Source organism: Daktulosphaira vitifoliae, unplaced genomic scaffold (assembly GCF_025091365.1).
Source record: "Daktulosphaira vitifoliae isolate Bord-2020 unplaced genomic scaffold, ASM2509136v1 Scaffold_2, whole genome shotgun sequence".
NCBI classification, from domain to species: Eukaryota; Metazoa; Arthropoda; class Insecta; order Hemiptera; family Phylloxeridae; genus Daktulosphaira; species Daktulosphaira vitifoliae.
The window spans coordinates 8,189,468-8,214,225 of record NW_026099573.1 but is presented as its reverse complement, the minus strand read 5'-3'; the positions used below and the strand labels follow the sequence as shown (position 1 = coordinate 8,214,225).

At 34.0% G+C, this 24,758-nt stretch overlaps 2 protein-coding genes across 5 annotated transcripts in view; one reads left to right on the top strand and one right to left on the bottom strand.

The window, feature by feature from the left end:
* LOC126897322 (uncharacterized) overlaps positions 1-3,018 on the bottom strand; it is a 17,939-nt gene extending 14,921 nt beyond the window's left edge. Inside the window, exons 1-2 of one of the 4 annotated variants that reach the window (XM_050670837.1) lie at positions 2,038-3,011; positions 1,934-1,965 (exon numbers count right to left, since the gene is read on the bottom strand). In XM_050670837.1, coding sequence (XP_050526794.1) covers positions 1,934-1,965; positions 2,038-2,923 — 918 coding nt within the window. In that variant the 5' untranslated portion in view covers positions 2,924-3,011. Of the gene's footprint in view, positions 1-1,606; positions 1,966-2,037 lie in introns of those variants that run through there. The other 3 variants (XM_050670842.1, XM_050670839.1, XM_050670844.1) reach the window with 3 other exon arrangements.
* A 924-nt stretch (positions 3,019-3,942) lies between these two features.
* The window catches only part of LOC126897320 (uncharacterized), a 31,873-nt gene continuing 11,057 nt past the window's right edge, over positions 3,943-24,758 (top strand). Inside the window, exons 1-2 of the mRNA XM_050670836.1 lie at positions 3,943-4,103; positions 24,501-24,687. Of these exons, the coding sequence (XP_050526793.1) occupies positions 3,974-4,103; positions 24,501-24,687 (317 nt within the window). The 5' untranslated portion in view covers positions 3,943-3,973. The remainder of the gene's footprint in view (positions 4,104-24,500; positions 24,688-24,758) is intronic.

Sequence of the window (24,758 nt, the reverse complement as noted above, 5' to 3'; positions counted from 1 at the left end):
TTTTAGAAAAAAAAAAAAAAAAAAAAAACATTAGTATATTTTTTTTAACGAAATCTAACTTTAAACTGATTTAAATTTAGAACAACATTAATTATTTTTAAGAGAAAGTGATGGTAAATATTGTGTATGCAATACGAATCTGATATGACTTATTCAGAAAAACTTTACTTTATCTGTCTGTAACTTATTTTATTTTTTTATTTATTATTTATTTATTTGATTAAACCGTTTGTTTAACAAAAAATATTTAAATTATTTATTAAAGAATGATTTAATTCTGAAAATGATTGACAAATTAATAAATTTAACGTTAACAAATTTTAATCATTTAATATTTTAGAATTAGTCCATTGCATGATGTAAATATATGACGCAATGCAATATTTTTAGGTCGACCGTAAAATAAACCAATATTCAAAAGTTTTTAACATATTTATACCTCGGTGAGACAGCCAAGTTATATTTGGTGTTAGAAAACCAACTTTAATATTTGATAATATAAATACTATATTCATAAAACTTTTCTGGGAGTACAACCAATAAATAAATGAATCATTCATCGTTTATATTTATATTTTAGCTTCGATGCGAAGCTGAGAAGGCATTGGTTTTACTATGCTGTGTTTTTTTTAGCTTTGATGCGAAGCTGAGAAGGCATTAATTTTACTATGATGTGGTTGGGTTATTATACTACCTATGATTAGATAGTACAGCAATAATTGCTTTAGTTGAAAAAAATACTTTATTCTTTGCAAATGTTGGTGATTCTAAAAGTGTAATGTGTGATAAGAAAGGGAATGCTATTCCTCTATCATTTGATCACAAACCTCAACAAGTAATAATAACTATAATAATATAATTTACTTATTTTAGCTTCAATGCGAAGCTGAGAAGGTATTGGTTTTACTATGATGTGTTATTTTTTTTGGTGTCTGTTACCACTTTTTCACAGCTCTCACCGAACCGATTTCTTTCAATGATAAGTCAAAAGATTACAAATCGTATCTAGTCGTAGACATTAGCCTCAAAAATTGAAAATATTTTCCTCGTTCCCCGTAAATGGGGGAAATCTTCAAAAAAATTACAAATTTAAAAATTGCTAATTTTTGAAATGTTTTCAATTTTTTTTACTAAAAACTGCCGCAACATTTTCAAAAATGAACATATCAATACAATTTTTTTTTTTATAGATGCTTGATGTCTTTACCTATAATTTGATATATTTTTTTTGTAAATCTGACCCTTTATCTGTCCACAGGGGGGGATTTAAAATGACAACTTTTTCACAAAAAATTTACTTTTTCTACTTAACTTTTGAAAATGTTCCGGAAGGTCTGACACTTTTATATATACCTTAAATTAAAGCTAATGTAATATACTGTAATTTGAACAAAAAAAAATTTCACTTCTGGACATGTGTTCAAGGCAAAAATGGCTACCGAATGCTATATTTGTGATTTTATAATTTACATTTTTTACTTTAAAATGATATAACTTTTTAGAAAATGATTGGATCAATACAATTTTTTTATGAGAAATAATATTTTTTAATAATCCCTTTTTCATTCAACATACTTTATCTTAATCAGAATATTGATATGGAACTAGCAGATCATGTAGCTTTTGGAATAATTTTGGAATAATACATCAATTTTTTAAAATTAGACATTATCTAAAGATTTGCATGGAAACGTTTTTTTTGATAGTGATTTTAATTACTATCAGATATCATTATACTTGATCCAACTATGCCACGTCACCACTGTGCCACGACCCCCCTGTGCTGGGTTTATTAATATTTTTTTTTAATAATAATTTAAAATTTAAAAATATATTATAATTACATTATTAATGTTTAGTGATTAAAATAAATTTAATTGTTAACATTAATTGCATTACAACATTTAATGAGTTTTTATTTATAATGAAATTAAGGCTCTTCATTTGATAATTTAAATTCCAATTCTAAAATCAAAAAATAAACAGTTATATGTTATTGAATTTATATTTTAATTAATATATTTTTATTTTAAATACCTATTTCTAATTGTCTCTTCGTTATGTCTGGTATAAATGTTTCTTCTGTAATCGGATCAAATTTAAATCCGAGCTGAAAATACTTTTCTATGATTACTGTTTTTGTATAATGTTTAATTTTTTTGGTTAAGAATTTGATAAATAATAATTTTTCGTTTTGTTCAATAAGGGTTTTATACTCATTAAACCATTCATTAAATAAATACTTGTTATCATAAAGTACAAATTCACAATAATTTTTAGTTTCACTTTTTACATCCTTCAATGTTTTCAATGAAAATAAATGTATAATTTGCAATGTAGAATTGTATGTAGATTTATCATCACGTGATAGCGTTCCTATATTTAAGTCGTCAAGAATATTTCCTATTTTCCCTAATAAAGAATTTACCATATAATGAGGTACACCAGAAGTAGCCCATGGTCTCATATGTAATGAATCCAAAGCGTCCATAGCACCTTTCATCATTGTTGCCATTGGAGCAATTGATCTGATTATTATGTTTATGAGTTCTTCTGTGCAAATGAATCCATCTATAAAGTGTCTCTTTTTGCCAATTTCTATTTTACACTCATTTGTAGCCATGCTTATAACAAAAAAAATATTATCTATAATTTTTGCATATGAACATCCAAGATATATCGTCAAAGCTCGTATTTTCATATTACCTTTAGAGACACACGTAGGTGTATCAATAAGAGTTTGAAGATAATATGCTGTTTTGTAATATTTTATATAATGTATTTCGACTAAATTTGTCCATCCCAAATACTCAAGTAAATCATCTAACATAACTACTTTTTTTTTTGAAATCTGGTCTGCTCTTGTATATAAAATCACAGAAAATAGTAAAAAACAAAAGTTGACAAGTTTTAATGAAAACATTGAAAAATAATCAATGATGGCTAAAATTTTTTTATTAAAGTATAATTTTAAAAAGTGTCAAAGGACACGTATGTCTTCTGTTCTACATTTATAGAAAATAAGAATAATATATATGCTTAAACATCTGTTGAATTATAATAATATAAGTTCATTTTTATAATTTTTGAGTTAACTAAACATTTCCCATATTATATTGAATAATATTTTACAAAAATTCAAATTAGTATTTTAACAGATCCATACTGATTATTATATTTAGTTAATTACAGTAAATGAAATTTTTTTTTAGAAAAATTTATTCCTGAAATTATTATTATCTTTAGTATGTTATTATTGATTTTAAGTACAAAAAATAAAATGTTTATTCTGTGATAAATAAAACGCTAAATTGAGACAAATGTGTCGAAAACAATGCAAAGCAATATATAAACTGAAACAAAAGTTATAGGCTATAATTATATAGTTATATAATTATTCGTATTTAAAAAATAATATAGTAAAGATTTGTTCAAAATGTTGACAAAATTTGCTTATGTAAAATATTTTTTTAACCTTTTCTGTACGTATAGCCGCGATGTATTGTAAAAGCTGTCACTTGACATTTATCTTTTTGCGTTTGTGTGTAATAAAAATTAATATTGAAAGTATTTTGAGTTATGATTGATAATTCATTAAATACTTGTCAGTAGTCAAAGTGGACAAAAATAACGTATTTTTCGCTTTGCTCGAAATTCGAGAGATTTTTCTCGACTCACAAATATATTAAATTTTTGTGAATATAATTTCTGGAGAGAAAAAAATGGTAATGAATTTATACAAACTGTCTGTTCCGATCGAACTGTGAAATGTGTTGATTTGAGTGTGCGTTTTTTTGAATTTCAATTATCACCTCGTACAATTCCAGTAGCGTCAGATTTCAATGGAACGGCACGACGGGGAGGTATCTGAATTTGCCGCCGGTAAGGCGTCACCGGCATCGCTACCGCGAGAGCTCAACACGGCCGCCAGTCGACGTTCTGACGGCAAACGATTCGGTCCTCTCGCGCCACAATGTCTCTTGGCCGGTCTAGTCACGCTGTTGCTGTGGACGACATGTCGTCCGTCATGGTCATCACCGGTGGCTCATCGGTGCCGAGCCGGATATTCGCTTTATTTCTGCTCATCACCACGTTCCAATCCGGTAAGTCCGTTGTTAACTCTGACGAAATCCTCGACGGAAATTAACAATAGTAATGTTAAATTAATTTACCGTACAGAGTATTTCTTTTATGATTTTTTTTTTTTTCTGTAAAAATTGATACGAGTGCAATGAATGAAAATCTAAAATATTTGTAATAATTATCATCCGTTTTGAGTAGGAAAAAAATAATTCAATCGTTTGACTTTACAATCAATTCAAACCCCCTCATAGATAAAAAAAAAATATTTTATTATTTCTACAAGTAATCGTAGCGATAGGTCGTGGCTTTGAATGTTTTTATTAATTGTGCCGTACAACTCGATACACGACTCAATTCGTCGTGACACTCCTTAGTTTATCCATTATAAAGGACCACCTTATTGGTTTTTATCATAAAAAAAACATCTATTTACTGTTTTAGCCAAGCCTATGCAATCGGCGGGTAACCGGGAACAACATCAGTAGGTGGCCAATAATCGGTCTTAAATCGGTATTTTTCTCGCAAGGGAGAAGCAAACTCGAATGATCACATTTTAAAAATAGTGTACGTTAAAAAACGCTCTGCACACCATAGTAGGTGGCAAAAAACTCGTTGAAATATCCTATTATTTTTACATTTTCTTCTCATTCAGTTATAGTTGTCAATAATTGATCGCCAGTATGTTGGCTCCAAGCCATTTAACATTTTTACTATTCTTGTAGTTGACTTAACAAGCGCTCTACGTGCTCCACGCGAGACGACTGTATCTAAAAAGAGATGTCAGGGATGAGTGTAGTTTAAAGAAAACAAATAATGAAACATATTCACGGGGAATTTGATTTGTACAAGCTACCGTATTCGTAAAAAAAAATAAAAAACAGCGCTGTGTCGAGAAATTATATGGTTTGTGTATTTGCCTCGTCTCGACATTTTTTGCTTACCTGCGCTAATTCCCGAGAACTCTGCTGGACGTTTCCGCGAAAAGAACGGACCGCATTTCATTTATACTCTATATATATGTATCAATGGCTTGCGTGATTGTAACTTAAAAAATAGCATACACACGGTCCGGAAACGTTTTGGCGAGAAACGACGTGGAATGCAAATAATATGTCATTGTTGGCTGTTTGTTCGCACTCGTTATGGTAAATTATTGAAGATTTTGTGCAGAGTGTCCAGTGATCATTGTGTTACCGTCATTTTATTGACAAACGTATTATTTTTCATTTTATTGGCAAACAAATCTTAAAGCACTTTTTTCGTGTTTTATATTTAAACTCGCCGAGGTTAAACGCGTTTTGTTTGAAATTTGAAATAAAATTGATTTCAGAAGTCATCGGTTGAAGTTGAAATGTTTTTCCAGACTTAACGCAACAACTCAGAAATATTTTAAATCTCCGCTGGTCTTGTCTTGCATTGGCTACAGTCATGTATATACTCACATATGTTTTATTATCACTATTGGCGTGACGTTTTAAGCCGCGTCGACGAGAACGGGTGGAATTTGTTAGTACATTTAAATCACCATATGGATTTTGTTATTATATTATATGAATTTATTGTTGTTGTTGTAAATAAATCAACGATGATAGATAGTGTAATAGCTCAAAGGTATTCAGACAATTCACACATCGCAAACAACAGATCTGAACGTGCCGTTTAGGTGTGTAATAATAATTTGATGATAATCTTCTGCTAGGAGTTGATGTATCGTCTTTAAAGTACAATAAAAATTCCACTTCTTCAGATTGAAATCGTCGAAAAGTATAAAAAAAATGTTGTAGACCGGAATGAATGGACTAACGTATCGGTTGACAAACCGAATGATAGTTATTTGCACGTTAAGATCTATTTATCCAGGTTTGGTTTATTTTCAACGACTTTTACACACTTGGTTTCATTTTTTACTCGGCGAACACCCAGTTTATCGAACAACGTGCACGAGCCATAAAGAACAATCTTCATTTAATCAGTCTTAATAATTGGATCGTATAGTGTGTTTTTTAACAAAGGAAATCATTAATTTACTGATGGCACCAAAAAGACTATCGCTTCGTTTTTGTCGGACAATGTCCATAAACGTGTTAACACGATTGCGCTGCTCGATTAGGACATTGGATACTATTGGATACAACTATATACAGTTATGTATTATACATATGCATAATTCGTATAAGAGATTTCAGTAAAAAGTCTATGGACTGTGGCTGTTGGAAGAACATCAGACGTGATTAACACAATTATTGCTTTAAACGTACGTTTGTAGGTTTCGAAATTACACATAAAAAATCTTAGGATATAACGTTAGGAATTGAGATTTAAACATTTTTCAACAATATAATCATAGAGCTTTATATTTAATATTACAGGATGTTTGAATTATAATGTTTTGTAATTAACGGTAAAGTAAGAATCAGTATTGTTGTTTCTGATTATGGACGCAAGGAGAGACTGTTAAAAATGGGTTCCTTTTGTATTTTTAATAATTAGACATAAATTTTAGGTGTTAGGAATAAAAATTAATATTCACTACATTTCTTAGATTACTATATTTTGATTTTTTAACAAGAAACGGGCTTGCTATCAAAGTATGGCCCAGTCAGCGTGTGCGCGACTAGTTTTGTGGCAAAGTTGCAATCGTCAAAATGAGGCACTGTATTTTTTATAATAATTTCAAAAAAAAAAAAACGCTGAATTTCTTTAATAATTAAGAGACAATACGATAAACAACACCACAATGTTGTCAAATTATCGGTTAACACATTTTTCCATGAACGCACAAGCCTTCTGGGCGACGAAAAACAAAATTTAACGATATTACACGGGCAAAAAAATTAAAGTTCGTGTGACTTGTCATTTAAAATTTTCATCAAATTAACCACTGATATGCTGAACGTGTAAACACATTTTTTTTTACGAACTGAAAACGTATTTAGGCTAGTGCGTTTTGAAAACTGAAATTGTCGTATTAAAAAAAACTGTTATTAACATCACACGTGTAAAACCGTTCCAATAATTTTTTACGGCAAAAATTTAACGATGCCGTGATAGATGTGCACTAGATAACGGATGCACGTTCACCGCGTTAATTAGTTCAATTAATTAGAAATATAAATGTCTTGCGCTCGAGTATTTAACGAACGCGTTTGCAGCTAATAATAAACAAATACACCACAATGTAATCTCTTCTGTTGAAAAATCGCCAATTTGCTTGGGGTCAAATCGGAGGTCGTTAATTTGATAATGACTTATAGTATTCCCTGTGTTTATACACTACACCGTTTGTTAATATGTAAAAAATTAATTGATTACCCGCAGCGGATTCTGATGGTTTCTTTTTTTCACAAAAGCAAACATCTTGAACCGTTATTACACACTCGTATACGTTTGTGAAAATATGTGTATAGTTTCAATAATATTTCAGTTAAACTCTGTTATTATTTCTTTGTCGATCATTCATGTTTTTGCCTAGAGATAATTGTTATTTCTAAAACCCCGTCTTGTAATTATCATTATGCGCACAAGACTTATTTGATGAAAATACTATGTTTTTCTCATATCAATTGGTATTTATCAGAGAGAGGAGAATTGACGAGAGCCTTGTTGAAGATGTATAATTATTTCCACGTTAGTTTGTTCAATGGCATAAATATCATCAGTAATTTTATTAATTTCAAATGAATAATCTCGGAGTTGTAATTGTTGGCTTATCAAAATAAGAGTGCATTGATATCTAACTGGACAGACTCCTCTGTGTCTATGTCATTCCGGAAAATTCAATGAAATTATGGTAGACAGTATTTTTAACTTAATGTTTTTTATGACTCATTCGCATCAAAAATCTTCCGATTCAATTTGCCGTCAAAAACTCATACGAGACTAATGTGAAACAGTTACTAGCTGTCCAACACACTAATTGCACGGCCGTACCGATAAATAACATTTTAGTGTAATTAAAATAAAAACTCGATTGTGTTTGAACTTGTTGTTTATCAGCCTAATGAAGATCCTCACACCCAGTTACTATCGAGTATTAAATGTACAACAAAAGTAAACGGATTAATTAAAATAATTAAGCGGGCGATGACTGTGTTAATTATTATTTTTCCATAAATTATGCTGTTGGATTTTTTACTAATACAACCTAGTACACGGCAAGTTTAAATGAACAGTGACAATGATAAAAAGTAATTCATTTGAATAGGACTACGGTAGTGATGGCGTGAGACACGTGTATTAGACCCGTGCAAATCATTCAACACATCCCAACTAGCCGCGTTACACTTTTTAGCATATCAGTCTGCGGATTCAATTAGATAGCGCCTAATTTCAACATCATTGTCGAAATTTGTTTTTATAAATGCGCGTGAAAATACATTTATAATGAAAGGGCCGACAATTAATGGTGTGCGTGTGAAAATAAGTATAATATTTAAGAGTAACGATATTATCATAAACGAGACGACCGCAGTTAGTCGGATATTTATTAAACGGACAATATATATATATATTCAAATTAAATTACTAATTACGCTTGCAGCGAAGATGCTGTTGGTGTTTGTATATCTTTAGGTCATTAGTTAAACAACTACTAATAACACATAATTGTTTAATTTTCGATAGCAACCTGTTCGTACTAACGAGACCGTTACTCGTTCGTCGTTTGAATTATTACCAGACTTGAGCTGTTGCTCCCCAAAAAAAAACCGTTTATTCTTTTCGAATTCCGATTTTTTGTCGCACATTTGCACCGACAGATTATTATGTCAATGTACACCGCGGGCACACGACCGTTACATATAATACACAGGGCGTGTACTAATTTGAATATTAGTTGTGTTATATAGTAAAATTAGTCAATCACGGCGGAACACTCTGTAGAGCTGAGGTGCGGCGTTTTTTACTGATCGAGAACGATACACGAACTGAAAAACATATAATCGTTGATTTGTGTGCGTGCACTCGCAGTGATTAAGTGCCAAAGAAATTTGCTTCCGTTCTATCGACTAATTCAACAGCGCAATAATATTAGTTCAAGTACAATCGGAATTGACGACCAGCGCCGACGACTTTTGGTTCAGTCCGATTAGTTGGTCATTGCGTTTACCCGTCTCGAGAGACTAGACCGTACGCAATGTCCATTTCTACGTGGTAACCGGAGGACGCCCGAAAAATCAGCCCAAGTAAACCAGCGCGTCGTTATTTAATAACATATTGTGAGTCGTGACCGGATTTTTATTGGATCCAGTCGTGTTGGGAAGAATCGTACTGCCTTTGAGTAGTCACTCGTAAAGTGACTTATGCAATGTCACAGCGATTACCACGACGTGCCGATCCGCGAGACCGGCTGATACGGCGGTGCGTTTTTTATTATGTAAACGGCAGCCGGAGGTGATATTTCCGTGAACGGGAAAACGTTGTGTGTGTTACTCTTTACTCGCGCGTGTGACCGTCCAAGGAATACAAATGTCCACATTACAACGCAATGACAAAACTGTATAATTTTGTCACGTTGTGGGGGGTGTCGTACAGGAATTTCGGCGTGACTACTAAAGGCCGTGCAATGGTTTTTCATTCTGTTACCATTCCGGTAGACGGTCCGCCGCAGTTTAATATTTGTTGTTGTGTGGTACCTGTGCGGCGTACACCTGTAAGGTCGCCGCATGAATGAGAGCGACCATCACGAACGTGAATGGAGAGAGGCTGCGTGATTATTTTCTACGTTAACCACTGCAGTGGTTCCCAGTGGTGGTGTCGTCCTTATGTAGTCCCGTAAACTCAAAGGGCAACTGAACGAATTTCCAGTAATTTAGACAAACGTTAGCAAGTAACTGTAATTTGATATTGTCGAATTGTAGACAGTGCGTTACTGGGGTTATTGTTATTCTGAAATTTGTCGCCCTTAAGTATTTCGAATAAACTTTAATGGACCGGGCAAACGAACGATTGTTTTTACTAAAACGTAGTCGCTGTAAAAAGTGAAATACTCTAAAAAACTGTAAAGTCTTACCAACGCACTGTTTCTTAGCGTTATCGTCGTCGCATTAAATTGATGTTCAACGCTACAATGGAGTCGTTAGCGTTAGAGGTGCCGGGCGGCGACTGCTGGACTGATATTTCATTGAGGACCACTGTCTGGTGTACAAAAACGACAGAAGCAACAGGCGGGTCGGTATTCCGTTTTATAGGAAAAGGTATGCGACGGCGAGACGGCCTTCGTCGGTGCAGTCCAGATGAGCCGTCTACCGACTACCGGAGTCGTTACAATGGTGCGGATAGAGTAATTATCAATATTATCCATCCCTGTTCGATAGTATCTCAACCGAGAGGAATTCCTCGCGGATTGTCGTCCACAAAAGGGTGGCGAACACGCGCCGGAATTTGTGTCCGGTCCACTTACACTACGCGGTGCAGACAATAGAAACGACGTTGTACTATAATATTGTACACTTCATTCATAAATCACGTGCTCCCGTAAAACCACATAGAAAATAATAATTAAACGGATTCTTCCTAGTCCATTATGGCCGACCGCGGCCAACCAACACTGTGATTGATGACCGCCGCACAGGGACGACTCGTCGCGCATTACACGTCGAAAAATAAACCTAAAGTGCTAATGTAAAAACGATTACGACTATCGGCGGTACCGAGTTACCTCTGTAACTCTGTTGGCCAGTAATAATAATATTGTTATTATTATTACATCGGTGTTTGGGGTACGACACCGGGCGGTTAATTGATTTTTAATCATGGCCAAAGATCCGGCCGTTTTTTAACGGTAATATTATTATCCCTAAGAATTCGGCGGATGTTTTGGTTATATCAGGTTTGGCTGCCGTCATCTGGAGAATAACAAAAACGGAGAAATAATGAATTTGATTGCCTTGTGAAATATATTTCTAAAAAACACTGTTGTTTCGCTGCGAGCTACTGATGTCCACATGTTGTAGTGTTTATCAGTCGTACCGATCGCGCTGTAACCCCTAGGCCCTTGACTCGTTTGACATTTATTTTTTGTCAATACGAAATATCAACGAATAACAGCAATATTTTCCAGAGTAACGAATTTTCTGGATAAGCAACAACGTATTGAATTTAGAGTCTATTAAAATGGTATGGAAGATCACTAAGTATTAACAATTAGTATTTCCAAACAGAATTTCATAATAATAATAATAATAATAATAGTTTTATCACGAAGAATTAATGTATTATTGAATGTCGTTATCAAGCCGATGACTATTAATGATATCAAAATTATTGGTGTGCTCATATTAATTAAATTGTTTGAAGTAATGGGCTGAAGAAATAGAATTTGTTATTTTCATTTAATTAATTGACCGTTTGATTTTTTTCAAGGTTTCTATCCATAAAAATAATTTGAACGGCGGAAACATTTATCTCCATAGAACAATTTTATTGCGCGAAGATCCTAACAAGACATTGCAGTTTTTTCGAACTATTGATAATGTTTTCATTCTAAAAGCGATTTTTATTTAATAGTTTCTCAAGTGTACTGTTATCAATCGGTTAGTGGTTGCTAACAATTCAACTTGCTAGAGACATATTTTACACATTTGTATCAGTATAAATACAGTACAATTCTTTCTGTTGACAAAAAAAAAAGCTACTTCCTTAACACGTTATTTTGTCCAAAACAAAATTAATAAAATCCTAGCCGCGAATGTTGAAATTGCAATACGATATTGTATTAATAATTTTATTTATACTTAATAATATTTCTATCGTTCGCAAATCGGTGACAAAATAAAGTTACTAATACATACGGAAGTTACCTTTTTTTACTTAGTGACCACCCATGTTCGTTAGCTATGATTTTTCAGTCACACGGTCTAATAATAACCACTTTATTCGAGTCAAGACCGACATTCCAGGAGTAAAGCTACTTAACGCCTCGAGCCAGGTATGGCATTAACGTGATAATCTCTGTGGGTACCCACACGCATTTTTTGCCCCCCTCCCCCCTATATGATGCGACGACCCCCAGTGTTATCCGGCTGCGCATGTATTAGATGACAAATCGATTACAAGTCGATACCACCGACTTATTAATAACGTCGTACGGGTACAGTGGAACACAACCGCACGCACAATCATTGTGGTCTTGTATGAACCTCTTTAGAAGGATCGGTTTCCGATCTACCAGACGAGATTATGGACGACGAATTTTTCTCTAATAAGGACCGGAGACTGAGGATTTTTTACAGTCGTTATTCTGTGCACACACACGAGCCCATCCCGGCCGCTGAATACATTACACGGATGACGGCGACGGTGACACAATAAGAGAGAGACCGGAGCAGCAGTCAGCAACAGAAGGATAGCGTGTGGACGGGTTGACCTTGCTGTCTGTGGTTTGTTGTGCGCTCCTAAAACAAAGGACGTTTACAAAAATGAATCGAATCGACACACACAAAAAAATCACTTCTGGCATCGATTTGACGATTTCCAAACAAACGGGCGTATCTGTATTCGTTTCGGTTTGATTTTTGCACATCCGTTGCTGCCATCCATGTCAACACACACGCCGGTAGTATTATGCGCATACATTACTTTTCCGGTCGGATATTGGAATTGCAAGTATTCCTATTCAATTACTGGTGTAGATTTCGAGGATCAAAGTGGACTGCTACAGAGTTTCGTACAACTGCGCTGCCCGGATGGCTTTATTAATTCAATGCAAAAGGACAACTGAAATAACAGTGGCTCTGTCGAGTAATCGTTTGTTTCTACGGCGTGTTTTAATTATTTTTTATGCTCGAAAAACGCCGATCGGAGCTTTTCTCGAGTGAGCGTTCAGCCGATTTTTACGATAGGCGATTTGTTTTGCAAAATAGAAAAACGGCAGCAGTTTTATTGCGGTCGACGGTGTAAAATGAAATATCGTATTTTTTTTTATCATCGCCGAGTAGTCTTCGTTGCAACACTCATACGCGATCACTGACCCGAGTGTCACACCAACAGCATATCCGAGTTGTCCGTCAGGCTTTGTGCCCTTTGACGATACTCCAAACGGAGTTGATAATTTGCTGTTTACGGCCGTCTTGAAATCCATAGGCCGGTCGTTAATATTTTGTTGATCCGCTAGGAGAGTGGAAGGCAACGGTTGACTTCTTCGAAAGCTCATAATAATTTATTCCGGCGAGTAAATTACAATTTTTTATTCGCTTTGTGTGTACGAGGCTAGCGTTTGTGATTTGCGCGTGATTTGTTTCCATGTGATTTGCCGTGGGATGGCTTAGGTTGGGTTGTATTGTGCACACGGTTATATTTTGGCTAATTGTCGGCCTATGGGAAATTGTTCGTTTTTTAATCACATCACTCGTAAATCATAATAATACAGAACCGGAGAAATGATCGCGTGTAAATGTCGCCGGTTTCGTTATTTCCACTGAGGTGAACGCAAAACGACATTTTTTTTTATTCGTCAGGTCTGAGTCCACACACAGACTTCTTACACGATCCAAAAGAATAATCCACGACAATGGAACTACCGACGTGATGATCGCCACGAGGTGTCCGAAGCGACCAGCCCAAACACCGTATCCATTTTTCGTGGCTACCGTTTGGTAATAATAACACATTTTCTCACTCGGTGTGTTGGGGTGTTCAAAATTATAACTGCAATTGCAATTTATTTCTAATCGGGTTTCGATTATATCGAAATCGGTGTAATGAAAACATTGTTTAAAATACCGCACTGTAAAATATTTATACACGAGCTGACGGGAAAAAAATGAACGATCGGTGTGTAATGATAGTAATAATAAAGAAAGGAAATAAAAATACGCAGGTGCCGACAATCGACGTTTTGTTCAGGTAAAAATCGTTTTAAACTATTATTATATTGATCGGGTGCCGCCGCTGTTATTATTAAATTTGCCGAAAACTTGTACTCGCCGAGACGTGAACGGATATCGTGGAAATCTATTATCGATGTTGGTGTATTTACCTGCGAGTACACGCGAACTGTGCTGGTAATACTAATGTTGTCCTGCAGTGTGTACAATATAAACAAAATATGGTTTACTTCTGGTGAAGTGTATAAAACGCAGTGAAGACGATGCGCGGTGTTGTCTACTCGTGTGTGTGTTTGGTCTTAGTGCTGTTGTTGTTCCGCTCAACGGCAACGTTAGAGGACCAGTATCCTAAAATATCTTTTTGTGTGCGAGCAACCGATGGACTGTGAAACCTTACCGTCTCTTCTCCCATTCAGCCCAGAGAACACAGTCGAATAACTCGTACAGTAGTAGTCGATATGTTAAACCTCTGCTGCAAGTACTCGGCGCTAATCGGCTTCCGTGCACCACTTAATGGCCGGTAAAAAATGAAAGCTGCCAAACGAAAACAAGTCGCGTGCTGCCGCACTCGAGACGAATTAACACGAGTACCGTCGATAACATCGACTAAAACAAACACACATTCTTCTTGTATTTGTTGTTTTCGTTGGCTTGTCTCTTGGAATTTACTGAGCGCCGATTATTGTTGCGTGAATAATTGCGGTGTGTTCGAGTCACACGGTTATGAATCACATTACCTCAGTCTGCTTTTTCGTCGCAAGTACACACCACGATTTGATGAGATAATAATCACGACGTTCGCTTACTAATTGGGCGGACGAGACGACCCCCTTGCCTGTTTCACACGCGTTTTTCTTGTTTGTCCGACACTTATTAGCAGTGTTAATTCGTGAACAAGACAAATGACTCCCTAGTATATTGTCCGTGTATACAAAATACAAGTATTTGCCCTTATTATACGGTGGCGGGATCGCTAGAACGACACAGTTGCGGGTTACTCTCCGTCGTCGCGGGGTCGTTGAATTCGATTAGAAAAACGTGTCATTGGCGACGTGTGCCTGCAATGCCGGCGCTTAGTCGCCGAAAACTTGACATTTCTAGTAAATAAAAAACGTTTCAGATAGTAGAATGGCACCAAAAAATACCGAGATTGTATAATGCGCTTCGTGCGTGTCTCTTTGATGGAAATTCCGTTGTGTTGCGTGCGCCTCTTTTTTCACGTGCATTCTGCCGACGGACCGGTCGGCAGCGGTCTTACGACGGGCAGGCAGCTTTAATTGCAAACGCCGACAAAGAAAATCAAATCTGTACGACATCTAACCCGAGCACGTCTGTAATAGACTACTATTGGGTGTAACGCTCAATAGTACTTTTTACTTTACCGCGGTAGGCCGTTTGGTCCATCAGTCGAATAAATCCACAGGACCCGTCTCGGTCCGTGCACAAATTATAGTGATTGACCGCCAATTCGTTTGGCCTTCCCGTGTCAGTCTGCTGCAAAACAAACAAAAAAAATCGCAGAACGCCGTGTCATCAACCCGTTCGGATAGTTACGCAGATATATTGTTCGATATTCGTTTGCGGCTGTAAAATGTATTCTTCCGTTTTTGTACGGACTGACACGATTTTTCAAAGGCGACCAACGAATGCCGCCCCCAAATGATTTACTAATACCATTTGGAAATTAAATTAAAGTCGCTAAAGTGATCATAACGCGGTAAATGTTTTCGGTTGCTAGACGAGTGTCGAAAAAAGTGTTGAGTCGATATTGACTGTGAAGTCGCCCAAAGAACGTTATTAATGTTTTGGCTCAGGTTTTTTTGACGTCCGATGACGTAGTGGTAGTAGTACTATGATATTTTATACTGGTAAAAATAACCTATGCAATGCGATCGTATACGATACTTGACTTAATGTTTAAGTCCTGTGAAGATTATCGAAAATGATTTGCGGCAGCACAAAACTAGCACATGTGTGTCAGGTTTGTGGTCATATCATTTTTTGTCGAGATATGGTTGGGTTTTATTATCTTGTTGGAAGTATAGGCGGAGTTGGGGTACGAAATTCGGCGGCCTAATGATGAGTTTCCCACCTAAAAATACTCGTATGTACAATTTCCTCGAGTTTTATACCCCAAAACTTCACTACAACTCTGTCTATGCTTAGAAGGGTTTTTAAAATTGGACGTTCGGAGTCGTGACTGTGTTTTTTGGCTGCCCTTTAATCTGGCCTATCTAACAATGTAATCAATCTAATTACAATTCAACCGTTCAGGGTGAGCGAGCTGGGAGTTGTTATCAAATTTTATCGTTTTGTTTATACTTATGTTCAACAATTCATGTGCACAAATAGAACGTCTAAAAATGTACGTGTAAACGAAACTAAACTATTTACCAACAAATTAAAGGGGTGTGGTTATAACGTGTGATTGTGAGCGAAAAATGTCTTAGTTCGTAGACTTTATCTGGAAACTGAGTTCTCACGTGATGTACTTACTGTTACGATATCATTGTTTTGGAATCGAGGGGTCAGTACATCCGGAAATGTTCTTCCGGTTTCGAGAATGCGCGACCATGACGTATGTACGCGCGTATGGTGAATAATTTTTTAGTCGCATGTACACGACTAGATTTTGATTCGACGTAATGAACGTTACAACATCAGGTTATGAGTTTATTAATCAATACTCTAAGGTCATTTAACTTGTTTTTTCTCTATGTCATTGAGTTTAGGTTGAAAATCTTGGGAAGTTTTTCTTTTAACAGTACATTTTTTTTTTAACTTTGTTTCTACATTGTTTCCTCAATACCTGTTCCGCACTTTCTAGATTTTTGTTATATTAAACGCCTTTGCCGAGTGCGGGTCTATCTAATATTTTATGCAATTTTAGTACAAATAAAGTTTATGAATTACAGTTTTGTAATTTTGCGATTTTGTCGGGTTAATCGAAGATTGTGGTAAACTGGGTTTTCTACGTCCAATTTGCCCACGCGGATGAGTGTAATCGAGAAGAGTCAAAATAATAACTATAATGTAACATTCATCGATTGTACACTGACCACTGAATGAGTGGTCAGGTCCTTTTTTATTAGAAATAATAATCAATTAACAATGTTTCTAGTGTTATACTTTCTAATACAATTAATAATAATCTATTATTTACTTTTACTTTCTAATAATACAAATTCCTTAAAACTAATATATACATATAGTTATTAGTTCATGACAAGATTTTAATAAATAAATGTTGGAATTATTTGTTACGTAAAGGAACACCTCGAAGGTTTATGCATTTTTTTTTTTTTTATATTTCGCAACATTTTGGGTATTATTTTTCCCAGTGATCTACCTGAAATGTGCACACAACCGGATTTGCCATGTAAACGCCTAGCGGAAACAGTCGTCGGCATTTAAAACGTACAGCGACCGTGTCACGTGCTCTCCTTCGACGTCTCTCTACTCGAATGTTATTTTCCCACGGCCGACACAACGAATAACAACGTGGTCATATTATTATCCACATGAACACAGAAATCGGTCTCGATATTTTACCGATGTCGGTGTAGAATAATACGTTTAAAATTGTTCTTAGCGAATTATAAATGTGGAAAAAAAAAAGATTTACTGTTCGACCTGCTTAACTTTTTATATCAAGTTAAAATGGACATGACCTTACACAGTGCTCGAATTGGGGGGGTGCGCAGGGGGACGTAGCTCCTCTACTTTTTTTTAAAATTTTTTTGCGCACCCCAACTACTTTTTTTTATGAGGATGGTGGAAAATACCACCTCTTTTTTTTTTTTTTTAAATATTAGTATGATAATGAAATATAATTTATTAATAAATACTAAATAAAGTAATGAGTAAAAAAAAAAAAAAGGTCTTCAAAATGCTAGGGACGCAGTTTTCAAATTGTTAAGTTGAGCTCCCCTACTTATTTTTGGCCAATTCGAGCACTGACCTTACATCGATTATCAAATATTCTACGCAATTCCGTGATGTTGCAATCAACGACGAGGACTTTTTAATGACGTTAAGTTGAGAATTATTTTATTTTTTGAATTAATATACAGAGTGTTCAGTGAGTATGGAAACAGGTCGGTTTTTACAAACGATGAGAACAACAGAAACCCGTTTCCTTACTTACTTAACACCTATATAAATATATATACATCTGTTTATAATATTGTGATAAATTGGGTGTTTGCAAGTCCAATTTGATCACGCGGACAAGTGTCTTCGGGAAGAGCCAAAATAATAACTATAAGGTAAACACATTCACCGAAACTGACCATCGAATTACTATCAACCATTCAGTCAGATCCGTTTTTGTTAAGAACAATGTCATTAACAATTAGGGATATAATTAACATACGATTTACAGTATTAATGATTACTTTCTAAATATTAGTATAATACACTTTCTAATAGTTACATAATAAAAATATAAAATGGGTTTACCGCAATATTCACAAGTATTATATTATTGTTAACGAAATTTTTCATAATCATCAATAGGTTCCAAGGGATGGAAAAAAAATGGGATTTTAAATTATCAATATGAATCTTATTAGATAAAAAAAAGTTACATCTTCAGATCGGTGCTGACGTTTCTAATCGTTTGTGTACCGCATCTTCAAAACTGTAGTTGCGGCAATGAAGAAATGGACTCCTCGTGATAAATATGTAAAAAAAAACAAAAAGCCTAGAACTATGATGACTAAATGGTCGGCCGCGCAAAGTATAGTTTTAACTGTTATACATACGTCAGTTTTATTATTTTTATATGTTATAAATTCAACTGCAACGTCCGTCACGACGGCTGAATAATAAAAACTCTTAAAGAGATTAATATTATTTGTTAACAGATAACATAAACCTATCACTGTTTAAGTGTAATACGTGACTCTTGAAATTATTTTCAAAAACTTGACGATGGCGATAGGCATACTCAAAAGTACCGAATAGGAATTACATTCTACGAATCTAATTACACAAGTGCAGATAACATTATATTCATAAAAAAAAAAATCATAACATATTATTTAGGTAATAAAAACTATTGGATTTTTACACTAATACTTAATATGTCAGTGCTCATTAACAACTATTTTCAGAGGCAAATCAATAATAAACATACACGAATAAAAATGCCAACAAAACAATAAGACAGTCAATAACACTATATGACAGTTTGTATGTCATAATTTGTTTGGGGAAAACTTAATTTCTAAAATATATATAAAATGTTTGTAAAATTGACACATTTTTGACATTAATTGATTAAGAATATATTAATCAAAAATAATTTAAATAAACAATTAAAAAAAAAACGTTATATTTATAGTGAAAAGGTTGAGTTGGGTTAATTAATAGAAATTTTACAAAGTTAGCTTCGTATTTTTTTCAAAAACACTTCTTGTGTTCTATGATTCTCATAGTTTTCAATGATAAAAAATCATATTGTATTTTATATATACATGCCAATGTAAATATTTTGTATGATTTTCAGCTCAATTTTTCATTAAAAATCAACGACACAAATATTTGATAAACTTTGGCAAATTTTCATATATTTTTATTATTTTATATTATATACAAAAGCGCAAATAACATAAAATGTATGCTAAATAATGAAATATTAAATTCTTCCTCTACTTAAAAACATTATTGTTTAATTGCAATTACAAATTTTTTAAATATCAATAAAAATATTTTAATGTAATAAAAATTTACAGTTTATCAAATTTTAGTTATTAGTATGTGTTTTTAATATTATTTGATGATTTTTGAGTTAAACATTTTCGAGGTTTTTTATATGTAAATTAATATTTTAATTATAAATAATATTAGTCACAAGTGATAAATTCTATATATTTTCTATATTTCATAATAAATAAAATAATTTATTATTCCCATGATTTTCCTCTTAAAATTTGCTACTCGAGGCCATTGTTCTCTTTGCCGCCTTAATACAACATATTATTTACAACACTAAATAATATTATTAATGTTTTTTTTTTTATTTTCCAAAAAAACCTCTTCATAGGTTTAATAATTAATTAAATTGTTATGTCGAGTGTTGTGTTAAATTGTTGAAAACACTAAAAATTAAAAAAAAAAATACATGTTCATCTCGAAAAGAAATCGTATCTACTTGAGCATATTGTTTCTAAATAATTTATGTTATTACTTATTTCAAAAAAATCAATAACATCGATCAGAATAGGTAATAGAATATTTTTATCAAGAAAGTTAGATGTTTTTAACACATTGAAATGTTTAAAAAATTATTCATTTAATTGTATAATTAATAATACTGTTATTAATAACATTCGAGTCAAAGATTTTTAATCTTATGTAAGAGATTTTTGTGAAAAAAATATGAACGAAATTTCCAGATGAGACTAAGTTTTGGATCACTCGTTCTTTTGTAAAGCACAAGCCGTTTGATATAATGAAATAAATCCACGATGACATTTGTGGTACGTTCTGAATACGTAATTGTATAAGTAATGTCCTGAATAATTTATGACTATAAGAGAAACATCTAATTTAAAGGTTGAACGGTTTAAACGGTCGCACGTGGTATGCAGCCATTAACATCGTGATGGTCATTCATCGAATTTGTCATCTGCACCGTTTTTTAATGTACCTGCTAGAACTGAAACGATATGATTTAGTATAAAAAACAAAGCACCAACAAAGGGAAAAGAGAGTGTTTGTTTGTGAGCGGGACGACGACAACGACGTCAATCTTATGCAAATACCTTTTTATGTGTGACTATTTTTACGACTGTGAAGTAAAATTACATTCATTGATAAAATTAGAGCGAAAGAAGGAAACGTTTCACATAGAAAAACACAGACATTTTAGCGTCTACTAAGCAACTGTGAAAGTAAATCTACGGAATCCATCGTATTAACCGTAAAATTCGAGGTCACCTTAAAACAAAAATATCATTCAATTACACTCATTCATATGGATATCATCGTTTATTCATAAATATTGACTTTAGGTCTTTTAATATATTCATACTGCCAAACCGTCAAGTCACAAAACAATAGAAATGTGTGTTGAAACACACGTGTACGGTAATAAATTGTATCATTTTCAAATATTTTTTAAGCGGCGAGGGTTGATGCACCTGTGGTTGAAGATTTCAGGTGCGGGTGACCCCACGAAACCATCGAACAAACGGAAACGGGTTGTATGGTGTACCTATCGGGAAGTAGAAACCCTAATCGGGAGCTGTGCCCTAAAAAACGACTGGAGCGCCTAGAATATGTTTTCAAAAAATGTAACACACTAATAAAACTACGGAACGTATGAGCGCATTTTGTCCGACGGTGTTTTAAAATAGAATGAGTTTTTTTTATTTAAATAGCGCTTAAAATGCAATATACGCAGTGATGACATTGCAACAAAATCGTATTAGGTATGCAGTCGAACTAAAATTAGTAGTAAAGTTTTGAACGCGTAGGAAATATTATTTTTTTATTACACGGCAATTAATGGAAAACTCCAAATCGTTGGCCTTTTTTGATTTGATGACTTCGCCTCCAGTTTGCGGGGCAAATATTTTTGATTCATCTATCGCTGTAAAGTACCTCTAATGCATATTAAATCTCCGACAAAACATATTAAATGCAATAATTATTAATACATCTACTTAACTTAATTTTAAAAAATATCGCGTTGTTGATTAGTATTAATATTTTCATTACGTTATTTTTAACCGAGCCGACTATTAAGTACTCTGTAGTCTTCCCATTCATATACAGAGACACGTGTAGAGTAACTGTAGTTTACGACATGGTGTCAAGTATTTTGCCAACTAAGTGACGTTAAGCCGTCTAAAACAATCTTAATAAATAGATAATTGTCACTTTGGCACGCGTTTAAAGCAAAATAATCTTACTGATGTCATCATATTGTTATTATTAGTGCTCAACACGTTAAAACGGCAAATTTTCCTAAGACAATAGATATGTACGAGTTTTTTCGACCACTGTTAATAATATTACACGGTAATTTTAATAAAAATACGTGTGTGACATGTATACTATACTTTTGAGATCAACAGAAAATTTTTAACTAACCAATCGACAATTAAAACGTACACGACAATATTTGAACCAGTTATTATTTTTTATTATCAATTACTATTGTAAAAAAAAAGTTATAACGACAATTGAGAGAGTTTTTTTTTATGAGATTATATTAAAACACTACCGCTAATTCGTGTACGGCACAATATCACAAACGTTTTGTTATAATATTAAATAATGCGTATCTGGCAAACAGGAAACACGGCATTTTCGACGGATCTGAAACTCACAAGCTGTGTAATGTGTTTAAGAACTGGTGAACGGGTTAAAAACAGCCGAAGCGTTGACGTCGAGTAGACGGAAGAGGTCTAGCACGAAACAATACACAGACCAGTAATGTCCCACGGTCGAATTTTTTTTCACTTTGTTTTTTAATACACACTCGTAGTGTATATACATTTTCTTACGGTCACCGACGGCCGACGCGACGGTCTCTAAACGTATTATAGGTACACATTTAATATGTAGATTTGTCCGGTGCGACATAACGTCTTGTTGCTTCTCCACCCACGTGACCACCCAGGTCCTCGACGGTATCCTCCCATTTAATTTGTTTTTCTCAATACTCATAACTAATTAAATCTTTTCCGAGTTCTAATTAACACTCCTGGTCATGCCGTGTTCTCGGAGTAATATACACACTGAACTAGTTGTATAGTATACTAAAAGTATCCTACAACAAATCAATTGTCGTCATTAACCGCGTTCGATTGGTTTTTTTTTGCTAAAATATATTTCGAAATTGTCTTGATGATAATTTACAGCCGATGCGACGACTTGCTTCCAATGCGATTGTAATTCGTTTACAACGAAATGTTTTTCAATTCTTAGTTCTTTTAACATTTGTAATAAAACTAAAAAATGTATTCCGTACATGAAGATCTTGGTGAATAACGATTTCGTTACTGGAACGGTTACCTCGTTAAAGATGATCATACACGCATAGTCGTCGGGCTTATTTTATTGTTGACTAAATGAGACGGTGGCTAATAGTCCGTTAAAGAAGTCATATGTCAGATCATCATTAAGTAGTTTACATCGTTTAGCAATCGCTGTAGTCTCTTTGGATACCAAATTTCACGTTATCACCGTCGGTAGTAAACACCAACTGAACAAAAGTAACTCTTCTTTTCAAAACATTCTCTGTAGTTAATTCACTAATTTTTGTCAATCGACATATACCTGATATTCGTTTTTGTGAAACTCATTAGCGGCCAAGAAATTTTAGTTTAATTACAATCACGTTAATTACTTATTATACATTACATTAATTAACCATCGATGTTTCTTTGTTAAATATTTTATAATTAATAAAGACACTTCCTCTACATCTTATCTCGGGTATGTATATAAGTTTTCTTGTCAATAATTTCAATCCATAAAGTTACATTTAGAGGAAAAAACTACTACGTTGTTGACATAGTGTTTTGAAATAATAAAAATTTTCGTTATTTGAGTTAAGATAAAATAAAATTAGGACGTTTCTATACTTTTTTGAATACCATTGTGTATCATAAATATTATTTGATTAGTTTATTCATAGATATAGAATATTAATATAATTTCGATGGTTCTCGATGGGCAGACAAACTTGACGTGGTACAGGTCTTATATTTAAAAACATAGTCAAAATTACACTAATGGGGTGTTAATACCGCAGAGTCGAAATTCTCTTTAGTCTCACCGAAAGTTTCCGATTCTCACACTACAAAACGTTCAACCACTGCAGTGCACACATTAACAGGTTCACGTTTGAGCGGCCACCCAAAACCCACGGCGTCCTCGTGTACTTCCTCAGGTTGATATTAATAAACAGTGATTTACAGAATAATAGTAGGGTTTTGATTTATGAAAAATAAAACACAACCTATTGGAGTGGGATTGATACGAAATCCAAGGATTTCGAAGAAAGGATTTTGACGGTAGTCGACGCAGTTTTATGTAAACGGAAATGACAACAGCCCGTTTTTCAAGTAAAGTCACACAAGAATTATTTACTTATAAATACGAACAAAACGATTATTTAGCGTTGACAGTAATGCTAGAAGTGGTATTTTGCAAATATTAGCTACCTCAGAATTTGAATGTTTCGATTGGCTTATTTTAAAATGCCGCGCTTTTATCTTTATCCTTATCATTGTTGTTTTTTATTATCATTTTGGATCACCCGCGCCTGTCGGCTCCAGTGACCAATTGGAGCCCCTTTGGGACTCTCGTGAGATGAGGGTTCATGCCCCCAAATCCACAAAGATGGCAAGTCTATATGAACTCGTTAGTCTGGTTTAAAAAATCCAAGGTGCTACGCGCAAATGACAAGAGTTTCGTGCAGACTCAATTCATTTGAGTTTCATTAGAAGATATTATTTTTGTACTCAAATTGAGGTTATTGGGGTTTACTTACTTAAAATGCAAACATTGATTTTAATGTACAGTTGTGTACTCGGTAAAAATAATACTTACTTATGTTATTTTTTGTTGCAGGACATGCATTTTGTTATTTTCCCTCGCACTATCAAGGGTCTTATGTAATGCAATCCATCTTCGATGATAATAGTCACTCTCAGCCGATACGATATTTAAAAGTCAATATAACTGAATACGAGATACCCATATGGGGACGCTGTGAAAAGCGCGTTGGAAGCAATAACTATATTTTGGTGGACGATAGGTACAAAAATATTCACATCTCGATAAAGTTTTATGATATTTAAAAATATTCACCATATATTTCTACTATCT